Source organism: Oncorhynchus clarkii, chromosome 13, assembly GCF_045791955.1.
Source record: "Oncorhynchus clarkii lewisi isolate Uvic-CL-2024 chromosome 13, UVic_Ocla_1.0, whole genome shotgun sequence".
Lineage (NCBI taxonomy): Eukaryota > Metazoa > Chordata > Actinopteri > Salmoniformes > Salmonidae > Oncorhynchus > Oncorhynchus clarkii.
Genome location: NC_092159.1, coordinates 61,855,548 through 61,872,937, shown reverse-complemented (window position 1 = coordinate 61,872,937; position 17,390 = coordinate 61,855,548). Strand labels below are relative to the sequence as shown.

The 17,390-nt window shown below is 41.5% G+C and overlaps 1 protein-coding gene across 3 annotated transcripts; it reads right to left on the bottom strand.

The window, feature by feature from the left end:
* Positions 1-764: 764 nt before the first annotated feature.
* Positions 765-15,367, bottom strand: LOC139365202 (NLR family CARD domain-containing protein 3-like). Of its 3 annotated transcripts, none has more exons than XM_071102665.1 (9): positions 15,285-15,367; positions 13,582-13,698; positions 13,215-13,299; positions 12,851-13,085; positions 10,299-12,090; positions 4,689-4,862; positions 3,633-3,806; positions 3,417-3,463; positions 765-1,326 (listed from the first exon to the last, which is right to left on the bottom strand). In XM_071102665.1, exons 1-9 carry the CDS (start codon positions 15,365-15,367, stop codon positions 770-772), a joined length of 3,264 nt encoding a protein of 1,087 aa, XP_070958766.1. In that variant the 3' UTR covers positions 765-769. The 3 variants fall into 3 exon arrangements, with proteins under 3 accessions (XP_070958766.1, XP_070958768.1, XP_070958769.1); XM_071102667.1 differs by having other exon boundaries at positions 12,857-13,085; XM_071102668.1 differs by having other exon boundaries at positions 13,215-13,284; positions 15,285-15,322.
* Positions 15,368-17,390: the final 2,023 nt, after the last annotated feature.

Here is a 17,390-nt window from a genome sequence, read left to right as displayed (position 1 = left end):
ATGAATGTGTGAACTATCAAACAGATATGTCACATTCTGTTTCATCGATTACTTGTTTCTTGCTTGTATCAGGGCACGTTTATAGGAATCATTTTCTCTAACTAGAAGTCTCATCATTTCATGAAAATGTTTTTCTGCAGCGAGTGTAATGCAAGTCAAGGTCTCCATGGATGAAGGTCAACAATATTTATAACCAGCATTGTTAAAATAACTGCTGTAATTCAAATCAGAACATACCAGTTCACACCCTAAAACAAGACAATGTTCAACTGTAGTCCATGAAGAGGTATAAGGATTATGAGCACAGCTATTCTGCCATACAATTGCAAACTGCTGCTACACATTTGGTCAAAGATGAGTTCAGACTGAAATCAGGCTTAGTAGTATCTGTTATATCTTGTGACAAAGTGTCCTGGTTCTATTAGCTTCTGTTATATCTTGTGACAGAGTGTCCTGGTTCTATTACCTTCTGTTATATCTATATATATCCAGTGTGTGTTATTGTGTGTCCAGTGTGTGTTATTGTGTGTCCAGTTTGTCCAGTGTGTGTTATTGTGTGTCCAGTTTGTCCAGTGTGTGTTATTGTGTGTCCAGTTTGTCCAGTGTGTGTTATTGTGTGTCCAGTGTGCGAGTGTGTGTGTCCATTGACACAGAGTTACCATGGTTATTATTTCCAGGAATAAACTGGTCCAAACTGGTGTGTGTGTTACTGCATGTATTTAAATGTCATATAGTGATCAAACATAAAACACATGATTAGAGTGAAACATCATGTTTTTTTTGGCCCCATGAACACCTGACACAGGGACACTGAGGAGTCAACATCATTAACCTTAAACGCTGGATAGAGGGGCTCCGTGAATGTGGTGTAGAATGTGTACAGGTGGGTCAGTGTGTCAGAGGAGACTCTGTAGAAGGACAGAGTGCCAGCTGGCCAGTCCAGATACACTCCTACTCTGTGGGAGCTGGAGGGGGGGACGTCTGAGGTAATGTGAACATTATTGTGCCTGGCATTGTAACTTTTGTCAGAAAAGAACAGACTCCAGGACTTGTCATTGGATCCAATAACACAGTCATTACCCCTTCCTCTCCTGCTGATTCCTTTATATGTCACTCCAATGTCAGCCAATCCCCCACTCCCCTCTACCTCCCAGTAACAGCGCCCAGTCAGACCATCTCTACACAGCACTTGCTGCCAGAACTCAAATCTCTCCTGGTGATCAGGATACGGTTGTGTCTCCCTGCTACGTGTCACCTTTCTGTTCTCCTCAGACAGAAAGAGGAGTCTGTGTGCTGTGTTTAGGTCCAGTGTGAGATCACAGGCATCTGATGGATGAAACCAGACACAATGTTAGAAATCATCATCATTCACATTAGAATGTTAACTCACTGGCGACCTGAATGGCCTCGTTGGCTGGCCCTCACTACATATCCGTCGCCAAACCCCCTGGCATTTATAACTCTTTGCTAGGTACAGCCTGGCCTTATCTCAGCTCACTGGTCACCATAGCAACACCCACCCGTAGCATACGCAGCAGGTATATCTCACTGGTCATCCCCAAAGCCAACACTTACTTCGGCCGCCTCTCCTTCCAGTTCTCTGCTGCCAATGACTGGAACGAATTGCAAAAATCACTGAAGCTGGAATCTTATATCTCCAGAGCAGCTTACCGATCACTGTAGCTGTACACAGCCCATCTGTAAATATCACACCTGACTACCTCATCCCCATATTATTACTTACCCTCTTGTTCTTTTGCTCCCCAGTATCTCTACTTCCACATCATCATCTGCACATCTATCACTCCAGTATTAATGCTTAGTTGTAATTATTTTTCACCTCTATGGCCTATTTATTACCCACCTCCCTACTCTTCTACATAAGCTGTACATAGATTTTTCCGTTTTTCTTTTCCTTTGTGTTATTGACGTTTGTTTATGTGTAACTCTGTGATGTTGTTTTTGTTGCACTGCTCTGTTTTATATTGGCCAGGTCGGAGATGTTTTTTTTATTTTATTTTTTATTTTACCTTTATTTAACTAGGCAAGTCAGTTAAGAACAAATTCTTATTTTCAATGACGGCCTAGGAACAGTGGGTTAACTGCCTGTTCAGGGGCAGAACGACAGATTTGTACCTTGTCAGCTCGGGGGTTTGAACTTGCAACCTTCCGGCTACTAGTCCAACGCTCTAACCACTAGGCTTCCCTGCAGCCCCGGTAAATGAGAACTTGTTCTCAACTGGCCTACTTACCTGCCTGTCTCTCTATGTCTGTCACTGCCTGCCTGTGTGTCTGCCACTGCCTAACCGTCTGTCTGTCCCCCTGCCTGCCCGTCTGTCTGTCCCCCTGCCTGCCCGTCTGTCTGTCCCCCTGCCTGCCCGTCTGTCTGTCCCCCTGCCTGCCCGTGTGTCTGTCCCCCTGCCTGCCCGTCTGTCTGTCCCCCTGCCTGCCCGTCTGTCTGTCCCCCTGCCTGCCCGTCTGTCTGTCCCCCTGCCTGCCCGTCTGTCTGTCCCCCTGCCTGCCTGTGTGTCTGTCCCCCTGCCTGCCCGTCTGTCTGTCCCCCTGCCTGCCCGTCTGTCTGTCCCCCTGCCTGCCCGTCTGTCTGTCCCCCTGCCTGCCCGTCTGTCTGTCCCCCTGCCTGCCCGTCTGTCTGTCCCCCTGCCTGCCTGTCTGTCTGTCCCCCTGCCTGCCCGTCTGTCTGTCCCCCTGCCTGCCTGTGTGTCTGTCCCCCTGCCTGCCCGTCTGTCTGTCCCCCTGCCTGCCCGTCTGTCTGTCCCCCTGCCTGCCCGTCTGTCTGTCCCCCTGCCTGCCCGTCTGTCTGTTAAATAAATGTGAAATAAAAAATTAAAATTATGAAGCCAATTTTGACTTTGAATAATAATAATAATAATAATAATAATAATAATAACTTTAAATAAAGGTGAAATAAAAATAATAAAAAAATCACTAATTAATTTAATGTAGATGTTTCTAGGTATCAAAAGGAGAAGTTAAGGTAACTTGAGACTTGTTGAATGGTCATATGTTATACTGTATGGTAATATAAAACACACTTATTCCTATTATATATACACACACACACACACACACACACACACACACACACACACACACACACACACACACACACACACACACACACACACACACACACACACACACACACACACACACACACACACACACACACCTGTATGTATGCATAAACACACATTTCTAGCGTAACACAAACACACCACACACATACACACACACTGCCAAAGCTGCTCTTTCTAAACTTTGGTGTCCCTGATTTCTGCTTCTGTAGAACTACAGATTGCATGTAATATGACCAAGTAAGTAATGATGGTGGTCTTTGACTTAACTTGAATTAAGAATTATTTTTAGTCATATTCTTCACAGCAGTCAACACTCACATTTTCTAAGTCCAGGTTTCATTGTGTACTCTCCACCATGATCCACACTGTAGCGGTAAGCAGAAGAACAGACAGTCATTGAGTGATACACGTGAACACACACACACACACACACAGCATATAACTTTGTCCAAGTGGTGGTAAGAATGTTTGTCTTAACAGGCCTGATAAGTCAAACATGTCTGATATGAACATTGACATAAACCCTCTACATACTTGAGTTTCTCCAGTCTGCAGTGTGGATCCTCCAGTCCAGCAGAGAGCAGTCTGACTCCTGAGTCTCCTGGGTGATTGTAGCTCAGGTCCAGTTCTCTCAGGTGTGAGGGGTTTGACCTCAGAGCAGAGACCAGGGAAGCACAGCCTTCCTCTGTGACTAGACAGCCTGACAGCCTGACAGTCAAATCATATTACAACCACACTGCTATTCTTTAGTGGTGAAAATAGTGGCAGTGTATTTCTTCAACATATTCAGATATATCAATGTCCAGCAACCTTTCATATCTATTCGTAAATTAATGTATATTATTTTTTGAAATGACAAAAAATCAAAGTATGGCTTGTAGAGAGAAAAATATAAAGTCCAAATATTTGAGTAGACTGACCAGACCAGTTTAAAAAGCAGTATCAGTCAAAAGACAGACAGTGAGGTATCAGATTTAGATTGTACTCAGTACAGTCCACACCATATATATATTGACAGTGAAGCTAACATTTTAAATGTGCCTCCAGCCCTCCAGCATTTTTGGATTTGAGATCAAATGTTTTATTTAAAGTGACAGTATATAATGTCTTCTTCAATTTCAGGGTATTATTTTATACATGTCTGTTTCACGTTTAGAAAATGAAAAGCAATTCATGTATCTAGTCCCCCTATCTGAAGAAGTCATAAGTATTCTGGCCAATTAACTTATAGTCTATTCAATTAGTCAAAAGATTAGTATTTGGTCTCATATTCCTTCGTGACAATGACTACATCAAACCTGTGACTTGAGAAAGATCATGAATGAATAATGAATAATAACGAGTGAGAGAGTTAGAGGCTACAACAAAACATACTAACCTCACCATTAACCTCTTATAAAAGGTGACATTCTGTACTGTCACCTAATATTAAACTTTTTTCTAAAATCCAAAATTCTGGAGCATAGCAGCTAATTTAAACCTGTAAACTTCACTGTAAACACACATATGATGTGGACAATGTGTGCCTGGTAAACACATGTGGATCTGGTGAACAGTTATCACTTGTTGACCAACTAGAGGAATACTGACCTCAGAGTCTCCAGTTTACAGTGGGGATTCCCCAGTCCAGCAGAGAGCAGCTTCACTCCTGAATCCTTCAGGTCATTGTTACTCAGATCCAGCTCTCTCAGGTGTGAGGGGTTTGACTTCAGAGCTGAGACCAGAGAAGCACAGCCTTTGTCCGTGACTCCACAGCCTGACAGCCTGATAAAGAGATCATCATGATTTCACAAACACACTGTTAATTTAACACCAGTAGTGTAGAAGGACAATGGCAGTTGCATTTGGTTTATTCTCCCAAAAAACATATAGATTAATCTTTAATCTCCTAGAAATGTATAGTCACATTGTTGTAATATTTGTGTTGTGGAGAAATGACCAAGCAGTAGACGGGAGTACAGTTAGTTTTTGTTTAGTCAGAACCCCTCGTGCTCTACAGTTCCCATGTGCATTTCCTATTAGGTGTAGTAACGTAACACTGCCGTAATGCATTACTGCTTAGTAACAGCACAGTAACTAATATAAACAGATGTAGATCCCAGATACTACACTCCTCCCCCATAGTGTTTAACTCCCAGAGAACAAGGTAAATATGTTAGGTAACTACTAATGCAATATCTGAACAATGCATTCTTAAACATTTTTCAACTACTGGGTTGAAGCAGACTTTTCAGAGCCCAGCACAAATCCAGGGGATTATTCTGCCCCAAAGATGCCCCAAAGATGGAGTTTGTGTCCTAATAACTAACCCAGGTAATGTCCTTTTTCTTTCCTTTTATCTAGGACATATTAAATTGTTTGTTTGTTTTACTGTCCGTTACCTCCTTAACCAGCTCAACTCACAGGTCAAGCTTTTGAGGTGTCCTTCACTGTTGAATAGGATATCTCCGCTCCTCCTGGGCTTCCTGTGGTGGGCCAGGTTCGGGTGGAAGGTCAGGCTCTGTCTCTCCCGTACGTCCACAGTCAGGAGAATAGTCCTGGGGGTCGTTATTGTTCCTGTTCTCTCGGCATGTCTCTGCTGGGGCGTTGGACCGTAGCAGATGATCCACATGAACGTTGACCTGGCGATGACCAATTTGGACTTGGTAAGTCAAAGGTCCTCTGCGTTGCAAGATCACACCTGAGTTCCACAGGCGCTTGGGGTGTCTGAAATCACGTACCATCACCCTCTCTCCCTCTTTGAATTCTCTGACAGTCTTTGAGTGTCTATCATGAGCTTTCTTCTGCTGTAGCTGGTGCTTTGCCACAGTGCTTGACAAGTCTGGTTTCAACAATGTCAGGCGGGTACGTGGTTGGCCTTTCAGAAACAGTTCAGCTGGTGTACATTCCTTTACTGTGTGTGGTGTGTTACGGTAAGTAAACAGGAACTGAGGAAGCCTTTGGTGGGTGGGCACAGACTGAACCTCGAGTCTAGTCCAGGCCTTCTTAAAGGTTTGCTCTCTCCACTGCTCCGTTTGATTGCGGATGGTAAGGTGGTGACAGGATTTTTTTTTTTTTTTACCTTTATTTAACCAGGCAAGTCAGTTAAGAAAAAAAACTTATTTTCAATGACGGCCTAGGAACAGTGGGTTAACTGCCTGTTCAGGGGCAGAACGACAGGATGTGCCTTACTCCGTTGTTCTTGAGAAACATTTCAAAATCGTTTGACGTGAACGGAGGGCCATTGTCTGATACGAGCTCCTTGAATAGTCCAAAGGATGCAAACAGGTGTCTGAGAAGATTGATGGTCTTCTCGGCTGTGGTCAGTTGAGTAGGGAACACTTCAATCCACTTGGAATGGACATCGACGACAACAAGGAAATGTTGCTTGTCAATTTCGGCGTAATCCACATGGATGCGTTCCCAAGGTGTAGCAGCCCAGGACCATGGATGAAGAGGTGCAGCAGCAGGCTTGTTGCGAACAGCTTCACAAGGTGAGCAGTGGCCTACATTCTGTTGAATGTCCTGATCCAGTCCAGGCCACCACAGATAACTGCGAGCGAGTGCTTTCATTTGAGTGATCCCTGGATGTCCCTCGTGCAGGTCAGATAGCAGTCTCCTCTGGAATTTGTGAGGTACCACCACCCTTGATCCCCACAGAACACATCCTTGATCAGTGGACAACTGGTCTTTCTTGTCGATGAATGGACGAAGGTTATCGTCATTTACGAAGGTTGGGCAACCGCCTAATGTTAAGTCCAAGACTTTGGAAAGCACTGGGTCTTTCCTTGTTTCCTCTGCTATGTCAGAAGCAGATATGGGCAGTTCATCAATGAGAGAGATCTGGAAGACTGCTCTATCATCTTCACTGTTGGAGTCACTATTGCATGGTAGTCTCGATAGTGCATCGGCATTTGCGTGATCACTGGATCGTCTGTACTCAATCTCGTAGTCGTAGGCTAACAATATCAGAGCCCAACATTGCATTCGAAGTGCAGCAAGGGTTGGTATAGCCGATTTTGGTCCAAGGATGGCCAACAGAGGCTCGTGATCTGTCAGCAGTTGGAACTTCCTTCCGTAGAGGTATTTGTGAAACTTCTTCACTCCGAATATGATGCTCAGGGCTTCCTTCTCAATTTGAGCATAATTTTTCTCACTTGGTGACAGAGTCTGTGATGCAAATGCAATAGGGTGTTCTTCACCTGACGGTAGAACATGTGACATGACGGCTCCTACTCCGTATGGAGATGCATCACACGCGAGTCTCAGCTTCATCTCTGTGTTATAGTGGGCAAGCCACTTGCTCTTTAGCAGATGCTGTTTGCAAGTATTGAATGCTTCTTCGCATTGTGGGGAGCAATTCCACTTTGTATCGGCCTGCAGCAGTTGGTGAAGCGGATGCAACAATGTGGACAAGTTTGCCACAAACTTTCCGTAATAGTTCAGGAGCCCCAAAAATGACCTCAGCTCTGAGATATTTGTGGGTGCTGGTGCGTTTACGATTGCTTCCACCTTGCTGTTGGTTGGGTGCAGGCCTTGTGCATCAATCTTGTATCCGAGATACTCCACTGAGTCCTGGAGGAACTCACACTTGCTGCGTTTCATTCTCACTCCATATTTCTCCAGTCTTGACATCACTTTGTCCAGCACTACAAGGTGCTCTCCAATGGTTGGTGCTGACATGAGGATGTCATCCATGAAGCACACAACATGGTCTATACCGTCCAAGATCTGATCCATTGTGTGTTGGAATATCGCTGGAGCTGTCGAGATTCCATAGGCCAAGCGATTGGATCTGAATAGCCTCTTGTGTGTATTGATGGTCAGATAATGTTCTGACTCCGGATCCAGCTTCAGTTGCTGATAAGCGAATGCCAGGTCCAGCTTACTGAAAACCTTCCCACCAGCTAGAGTGGCAAACAGATCTTCAGCGTTTGGTAGTGGATATTCCTCTGGTAGTATGCAGCGATTTACTGTGACCTCGTAGTCACCGCACATTCTGACGGAACTTTCTTTGGAACTACAACAATCGGAGCGGCCCAGTCGCTCCTTGCTACTTTCGTGATTATGTTATTCTTCTGTAGGCGGTCCAGTTCCTTCTCTACTGTTTCCTTAAGAGCATAGGGAACCGGACGTGGTTTGTGAAAGTTGCTTGGTTCCTTCTTGCACTCTGACTTTTGCTGTGAAGTCTTGTATTTCACCGTAGCCATCTTTGAAAAGTTATTTGTGCGTCTCCAGCATGTTAGTGAGTGTAGCCTGACTCACTGGTTTGTCATTTCTCAGACTGAAGATTTCTCCCCAGTTCAACTTCATCTTTTGTAGCCAGTTTCTGCCTAGCAAGGCTGATTTTTCTCCTTTAACAATGACAAGCGGTAGCGTCCACTCCTTCCCCTCATACCGGACTGGTACCTGGATCTGCCCTAACACAGGAATAGTGTCACCAGTGTATGAAGAAAGGCGGATGGACGCGGGCTGAAGAGGACACTCTTTCAGTTTTTCTTTGTAGAGTCTCTCTGGAACCAGAGATACAGACGCTCCGGTGTCCAGCTGCATTTTAACCTGTTTTCCCGCTAACTCCATGTTGAGATAGATTCCATCTTTTAGTTGTTGAGCTGTGTACACTGTCAACAGTTCCACTACTGTTTCAGTTGTACCTTCCTCTTCTTGTGCTGCGTCTGACACTTTGTGCGCTCTTGCTGTGCGTTTCGAGGCCTTACACACTCTCTGTAAATGTCCAACCTTTCCACAATTGTGGCACTTTTCATTTTGGAATCGACATTCACTGTGCTGATGATTATCTCCCCCACATCTGTAGAAACTTGGCTTTGAGATGTGGGCTGCTTTGTTCTTGTGTAACCTTGAGGACGGGCCTGAAAAAAGTGTGACTTCTGTGAGCTTTTTCACCACGTGCATCACTGACCTTGTGAACACCTTTCTGACGTTCTGCATGTCCCGATAGCTCAATAGTATCCCTGTGGACAAGCTCGAGTCCAAGTGCTATATCACAGGCTTTCTTAAAGGTCAGGTCCTTCTCTGACAGGAGCCTTCTGTGATATGCTTCACCTGTGAGACCACATACAAACTTGTCTCGGAGAGCATCATCAAGAAATCGTGCAAACGCACATGTACTTGCCAGCCTTTTCAAAGCAAGGATGTAGTCAGCCACGGTTTCCCCTTGACTCTGGTGACGTTGGTAATATCTGAAACGTTCTGCAATGAGAATTGGCTTAGGCTTGAAATACCTTGAAAGAGTTTCAGTCAGTTCTGCATAGTTCAACTCCACTGCTTTTATTGGTTCAATGAGACCTTTCAGCAATCCATACTCCGTTGGACCCAAAACACATGATAAATACGTCTGCTTCTTTTCATCTTTGATTTCATTTGCAGCCAGCCAACGTTCAAAATGCTCCAAATAGGAATCAAAATCCTCAATCTCTGGTACTCGACCAATGGTTGCCATTTTCACAGTTAATTGTTCAGTTTCCTTATTCCTTGTAATCCTTAATTTTCATCTAATTCTTCACTTCAGAAGTTTCTGCAATTACTTCATTTACTGCACTCATTTGTAATAATGTGTTACGGTCCTTCTTCCTTTTTCTTCTTGCCAATATTTCTCCACTGATATCGCCTAATTTCAATGGGTTCAATGACCGTTTTTTAAATTGAACCACCAGAGAGCAGTGTCGCTATTCTGGACTCCAATAGTCTTGCTACTTGGCAGCTCCTGAATACTGTACCTACTAGCAGTGCTTAGCCTTCTCTACTGGCGAAAGAAAATAAAAAATAACTGACGAATTACATAATTATTTTGAGTTTCATTACTCACGCAACATTCTTCCCTTCAAGCAATGTCCGTTTATGTAGTTTAATCACCTCGTCGCCACTGTGATATTTGTGTTGTGGAGAAATGACCAGGCAGGAGCCGGGAGTACAATTAGTTTTCGTTTAGTCAGAACCCCTCGTGCTCTACAGTTCCCGGCACCCCAGTGCGCATGTGCATTTCCTATTAGGTGTAGTAACGTAACACTGCCGTAATGCATTACTGTTTAGTAACAGCGCAGTAACTAATATAAACACATGTAGATCCCAGATACTTCAATTGTTATACTAATGTGAACAGCAATGCACTGAGTAAATATGTTTTTCAACAATTCATATTTTTCTCTAAAGTGAATATTTCTTCCTGATGATTAGTACTTAAAAGTAATGTTATGTACTCACAGAGCAGCTTTGGAGGCTTTGACCACTGGCAGCAGCCTCAGCAGACCTTCCTCTGATCTGGAGTATTTCTTCAGGTCAAACACATCCAGCTCCTCTTCTGAAGTCAGCAACACAAAGACCAGAGCTGACCACTGTGCAGGTGACAGTTTGGCTTCTGAGAGACTTCCTGATCTCAGGTAGCTTTGGATCTCCTCCACTAGAGAATGGTCATTCAGTTCATTCAGACAGTGGAACAGATTGATGCACCTCTCTGGAGAGGGATTCTCCCTGATCTTCTTCTTGATGTACTTGACTGTTTCTTCATGGCTCTGTGAGCTGCTTCTTGTCATTGTCAGTAGACCTCGTAAGTGCTTCTGATTGGACTCCAGTGAGAGGCCCAGAAGGAAGCGGAGGAAAAGGTCCAGGTTTCCTGTCTCACTTTGTAAGGCTTCATCCACAGCACTCTTGTAGACAGTAACTCCAGGCTTGTTTCTGAACAGCGCAAAAAGGTTCCTGGATGTTGATTGAGGTTTGGTGATAAGATTCTCATTGTTGTTGATGAATGAGAGGAACACATATACAGCAGCCAGAAACTCCTGAATGCTCAGATGCACAAAGCAGTACACATTGTCCTGGACCAGCCCACATTCCTCTTTAAAGAGCTGTGTGCACAATCCTGAGTACACTGAGGCTTCATTGACATCAATGCCAGCCTCCTTCAGGTCTTCTTCATAGAAAATCAGATTGCCATTCACAAGCTGTTGAAAAGCTAGTTTTCCCAGTGACAGAATGCTCTCTTTATTCCAGTGTGGACCTGTCTCTTCTTTCCCAAGATACTTTTCATTCTTCTGTTTGGTATGAAACACCACAAGGTGTGTGTACATCTCAGTCAGAGTCTTGGGCATCTCTTCTCTCTTATGTTTCAGCATGTCTTCAAGCACTATTGCAGAAATCCAACAGAAGACTGGAATGTGGCACATGATGTGGAGGCTCCTTGATGTCTTTATGTGTGAGATGATTCTGCTTGCCAGTTCCTCATCACTGAATCTCTTCCTGAAGTACTCCTCCTTCTGTGGATCATTGAACCCTCGTACCTCTGTCACCTGATCAACAAACCCTGAAGGGATCTTATTGGCTGCTGCAGGTCGGGTAGTTATCCAGAGGAGAGCAGAGGGAAGCAGATTTCCCTTGATGAGATTTGTCAGCAGAACATCCACTGAGGTTGACTCTGTGACGTCACAACAGATCTTGTTCTTCTGGAAGTCCAGGGGCAGTCGACACTCATCCAGACCATCAAAGATGAACAGAACTTTGTACTTGTCATAGTTGGAAATTCTTGATTCTTTGGTTTCCATTGAGAAGTGATTGAGAAGTTCAATCAAAGTGTGTTTGTCCTCTTTCATCAAATTCAGCTCCCGAAAAGGGAATGAAAATACAAATTGGACATCCTGATTTGCTTTTCCTTCAGCCCAGTCCAGAATGAACTTCTGCACGGAGACTGTTTTTCCAATGCCAGCGACTCCCTTTGTCAACACAGTTCTGATAAGTTTGTCTTGTCCAGTTAAGGGTTTGAAGATGTCGTTACATTTGATTGCAGTCTCTGGTCTTGCTTGTTTCCTGGTTGTTGTCTCAATCTGTCTCAGCTCATGTTCATTATTGACCTCTCCTGTTCCACCCTCTGTGATGTAGAGCTCTGTGTAGATCTTATTGAGAAGTGTTGGGTTTCCTTGTTTAGCGATCCCCTCAAATACACATAGAAATTTCTTCTTTAGATTAGATTTGAGCTCACGTTGGCAAATCACAGCACGCTCATCTGAATGAAGAAATAACACAGGAATATTAATATTAATGTTTTAATGCATACAGTGTTGTTGGACTGTTATAAAGTTATACGTTACAATAATGTTTTCCCTTAAAAATGTGTACATGATTTCATAATGCATTAGACACTGGAGTGACTGATTATATTATTATTATTATTATTGATGGTGTCATTAATGTTGTGTAACAACTTTCCTCTTCCTCTTCTGAGGAGGAGTAGCAAGGATCGGACCAATACGCAGCGTGGTTTTTAATAAGAACAAAACAATAAACGACAACGTGAAAAAACAAAACCTAAACAGTTCCGTGTGGAAACGGAACGGAAATTAAACACCCACGAAACACAAAAGGAAAGGTATGATTCTCAATCAGAGACAACTAACGACACCTGCCTCTGATTGAGAACCGTACCAGGCCAAACACATAAATACTACATAGAAAACGGAACATAGACAACCCACCCCAACTCACGCCCTGACCAAACTAACACAAAGACATAATAAAGGAACTAAGGTCAGAACGTGACATGTTCTCTCTCTCTCTCTCTCTCTCTCTCTCTCTCTCTCTCTCTCTCCTCGTCTCTCTGTCTAAATTAATCACCACAACACATCGCTGCTGCTACTTGATGAGGTCACTAAGTGTTGTATTAAGGCTTCTACAATATCATTGAGTTACAAAGCTATTTTAGCTGTACTTGAGCTACAACTTTTAAATGTTTGTTATAAAACAGCATTCAACATGAGGCAGACAACTCTTACTTTTCTCCAGTGTGTCAGCAAGCTCCTTCTGGTTCATTTTCCTCAGGACGTGCAGTGTGATCTTCAGAGCCCCCTCTCTGGCACTGCTCTCCTGCTTCTCATCTTCAGCGTCCACCACTTCCTTATCCTGCTTCTGACTCTCAAAGCCTTGTGGGAGTTCTGGACTCAGAATCCTCTTGAACATCTTCAGCTCGTTCTTCAAAAATGTCATAATATTCTCTTCAAGCAACTGAAATATATAAAGTAAATAATTTAAGCAAGATAAGAAATACTTTCTCATGAACACATTAATGAATGATTGACAGATCAACTTTACTTGAGGTAAACAAAAACAAATGTACATAACAGGACCACATACACTGAATATGGAGGCCAGGTCTGTTTGATGACTCTGGGAAGACTGACCACTGAGAATCTCTGACTCTGATCTCTCCTGTTGGTCTCTGTTGACAGAACATCTGAGGAGTATATATTTATAGCCATATATATATATATATATATATATATACACACACACACACACACACACACACACACACACACACACACACACACACACACACACACACACACACACACAGCGAGGGAATGTTGTGTTTACATGAAAATGGAAGAAAAGGATAAGCCTATGGATTATGAAAACAACAAAAGAAATGGGAAAATTGGAGAGGACAAATGACCAGAGATAGTGTTGTTTAACTCACTGACCCATGAGTTTTTCTTACCTTTGTTTCAGAGAAAAGTCTCCCTCTCTAAACTTTATAGGTGTACCCATAGACCGGTCACTCTTCATGAACACACAGCTGGGTACAGGGGAGGCTGGTCTCTCCTGATTGATTGAACTTCAACACAACAGAGACAAACATTACATCTCTCATCTACTCTGAGCTCAGATGGGGAAACATAAGAGGAGTTTCATTCCAAAACGCTATATATCCATTTTCAGAAATGTTGGTAAATTAGCGTTTATAGTTCAAATAAATTATGAAAGGTGTGTTTTATCACTGTCTAATTATGGGGTTGGTCAATGACAGACATGTGTTTGTTTAAAATCTATCACTTGATTGGTTTCAATTCAGAGAGACAAATATTCATGTTATTTTTGTTGTTAAAATCGAGATATCTGCCTCAGTCTCAGAGAAATAAATAGCACTGCCAGGTTTTACACAGTAATAATATATATCTGACTCACTCTCAGAGAAATAAATAGCACTGCCAGGTTTAACGCAGTCAAATGTAAATAAATAACTAATAACTATCTAAAATGTTTACAGTAATAACATCTATGTTTACAGTAATAACATCTATAACGTTTTCAGTAATAACATCTATAATGTTTACAGTAATAACATCTAAAATGTTTACAGTAATAACATCTATAATGTTTACAGTAATAACATCTATAACGTTTTCAGTAATAACATCTATAATGTTTACAGTAATAACATCTAAAATGTTTACAGTAATAACATCTATAAAGTTTACAGTAATAACATCTATAATGTTTACAGTAATGACATCTATAATGATTACAGTAATAACATCTATAATGTTTACAGTAATGACATCTATTATGTTTACAGTAATGACATCTATTATGTTTACAGTAATGACTATTACGCATCATGAGCTATTTTAATCCCGCCCCTCTGCTCCTCTCAGCCCAGTCCACCTGTCTCTGTAGAACATCCTCTTGATTTCCACCTGACATATATTTTTCAACTGTGTTGTGAGTCTTACATGGATTTTAACCTTTCTAGTCTCATAGTATCCACAGACTGTCAGTTAAAGATACAGATTTTTCATAAGAGTATTATTCTATTGTTGATTGACTGACTATGTCTTTCCAAATCCCCCAGCACTGCTATTTCTATGTAACGGTTTTCTTTAGGTGAAGGAGAGTCGGACCAAAATGCAGCGTGGTTGTTATTCATGATTTTTAATGATGAAAAAACTATACATGAATAAACTAAAGAAGAAAAGTGAAAACCTAAACAGTCCTATCTGGTACAAAGGAACAAACACCCACAAAACACACAGTGAAACCCAGGCTACCTAAATATGGTTCCCAATCAGAGACAATGACTAACACCTGCCTCTGATTGAGAACCATATCAGGCCAGACATAGAAATAGACAAACCAGACACACAACATAGAATGCCCACCCAGCTCACGTCCTGACCAACACTAAAACAAGGAAAACACACACGAACGATGGTCAGAACGTGACATTCTAAAGATAATTTTAAACTAATATTGTGACTTTTCAACTATTTCCCTGTAAATTCTATTCTTAGCTAAAAATGTTACAGACACATGAAGATGAAGATAAGCAATAATTTCTGATGAATATTTTTTTTTAAATGTGAATTTTGGGGGGATTTAATGATTTAGAAATAAAGTTATTTATTGACAATGTCATCTCACCTCTTGGCTTTGGTGTCATGTCCCCCAGAGAGTCTCATTTTAGAGGCAGGGCCCCCCTCCTCTCTCTTCCCAGAGAGACTCATTTTAGAGAACTGTCGTCTAAACAGAGATCCAACATGTTGGTTGTGGTTAACACAGTGAAAACTAATTATGGAATGTCAATTGTTCTATTGTATTCATTATCTCTTAGAAATAAAACATTTACTGACAGACACATCCAAACCGTCAGGTGATTTAATGCATCACATGAACATGTAGTGGTGACTGATATGTTTCACCTCTTCTCCATGTAGTGGAACTATTGATAATAACAATACAATAATAATAATAATAATAAATTCTCACTTTGTCTTTTAATCATTTCACTCATTCTAGTGTGCTGCTTTGTTCAACAGTTATTAATTTAATTCATAATAGCAATGTTAAGAAAAGTATTTGTGGTTTCATACCAAATTACACAGGAAGCAGGAGATCTTGTAATTTTAAAAACAACAAATGTTCTGATATTCTGTCAGATGATTTAGAACTATGACACATTAACATTTTTACAAATGGTAAAATAACCAGATATACAAATCATATAATATGATATATGAACAATATGTTTTTTAAATTTGATTTGCCTACGCCCAGTTAGCGCCATTTAGTATGATTGAACTGTCACGTAGCTGTCCCAGGTGAAATGGACTGTTAGATCTGAGTGTTTTACTGTCATTCTCTATACTAAGACAATATCATACATTTAATGTCCCTACACACTTTACAATAATCCCTGGGAAGAGTCTTACCTTGTAGCCTGAATTCACAACCAGAACTCAAGTCATTGAGATATTTTCCGTTCTGCTGAGAGAGCACCTTCCTGATGACAAGTGTGTCTGTATCTATGTTCTATGTACAGTTGGTCTTTGGATGCAATAATATCTGGTCAAAGTCTAGTGACTCAACACCATAATATAGCATAAACATAACAATAGTTTAACCTTTGGCCAGTAGAGGCCATGGTATATTATAACATGAAGAATCATTATGATGATCCAGGTTCATACTATAACATGTAGAATCATTATGATGGTCCAGGTTCATATTATAACATGTAGAATCATTATGATGATCCAGGTTCATATTATAACATGTAGAATCATTATGATGATCCAGGTTCATATTATAACATGTAGAATCATTATGATGGATCCAGTTTCAACATATCTCCAACTTTGAAGTATACAGTTGGGTCCCAAATTATTGACACTCTTGACACCCTCAAACCAACTATTAGTGTCCTGATTCAGATCTGTTCAAACCAACTCTTAGTGTCCTGATTCAGATCTGTTCAAACCAACTCTTAGTTTCCTGATTCAGATCTGTTCAAACCAACTCTTAGTTTCCTGATTCAGATCTGTTCAAACCAACTCTTAGTGTCCTGATTCAGATCTGTTTAAACCAACTCTTAGTTTCCTGATTCAGATCTGTTCAAACCAACTCTTAGTGTCCTGATTCAGATCTGTCTAAACCAACTCTTAGTTTCCTGATTCTGATCTGTTCAAACCAACTCTTAGTTTCCTGATTCAGATCTGTTCAAACCAACTCTTAGTTTCCTGATTCTGATCTGTTTAAACCAACTCTTAGTTTCCTGATTCAGATCTGTTTAAACCAACTCTTAGTTTCCTGATTCAGATCTGTTCAAACCAACTCTTAGTGTCCTGATTCAGATCTGTTTAAACCAACTCTTAGTTTCCTGATTCAGATCTGTTCAAACCAACTCTTAGTGTCCTGATTCAGATCTGTTTAAACCAACTCTTAGTTTCCTGATTCAGATCTGTTCAAACCAACTCTTAGTTTCCTGATTCAGATCTGTTCAAACCAACTCTTAGTTTCCTGATTCAGATCTGTTTAAACCAACTCTTAGTGTCCTGATTCAGATCTGTTTAAACCAACTCTTAGTGTCCTGATTCAGATCTGTTCAAACCAACTCTTAGTTTCCTGATTCAGATCTGTTCAAACCAACTCTTAGTGTCCTGATTCAGATCTGTTTAAACCAACTCTTAGTTTCCTGATTCAGATATGTTCAAACCAACTCTTAGTTTCATGATTCAGATCTGTTCAAAC

Bases quoted from the DNA above. Each gene is read 5' to 3' on its own strand.
- LOC139365202 (XM_071102665.1), bottom strand. From the start codon at position 15,367: ATGAGTCTCTCTGGGAAGAGAGAGGAGGGGGGCCCTGCCTCTAAAATG. The intron at 13,699-15,284 runs GTGAGATGACAT...GTTGTGTTGAAG, and splicing joins CATGACACCAAAGCCAAGAG to TTCAATCAATCAGGAGAGAC. The intron at 13,300-13,581 runs GTAAGAAAAACT...TTCTGTCAACAG, and splicing joins GACTTTTCTCTGAAACAAAG to AGACCAACAGGAGAGATCAG.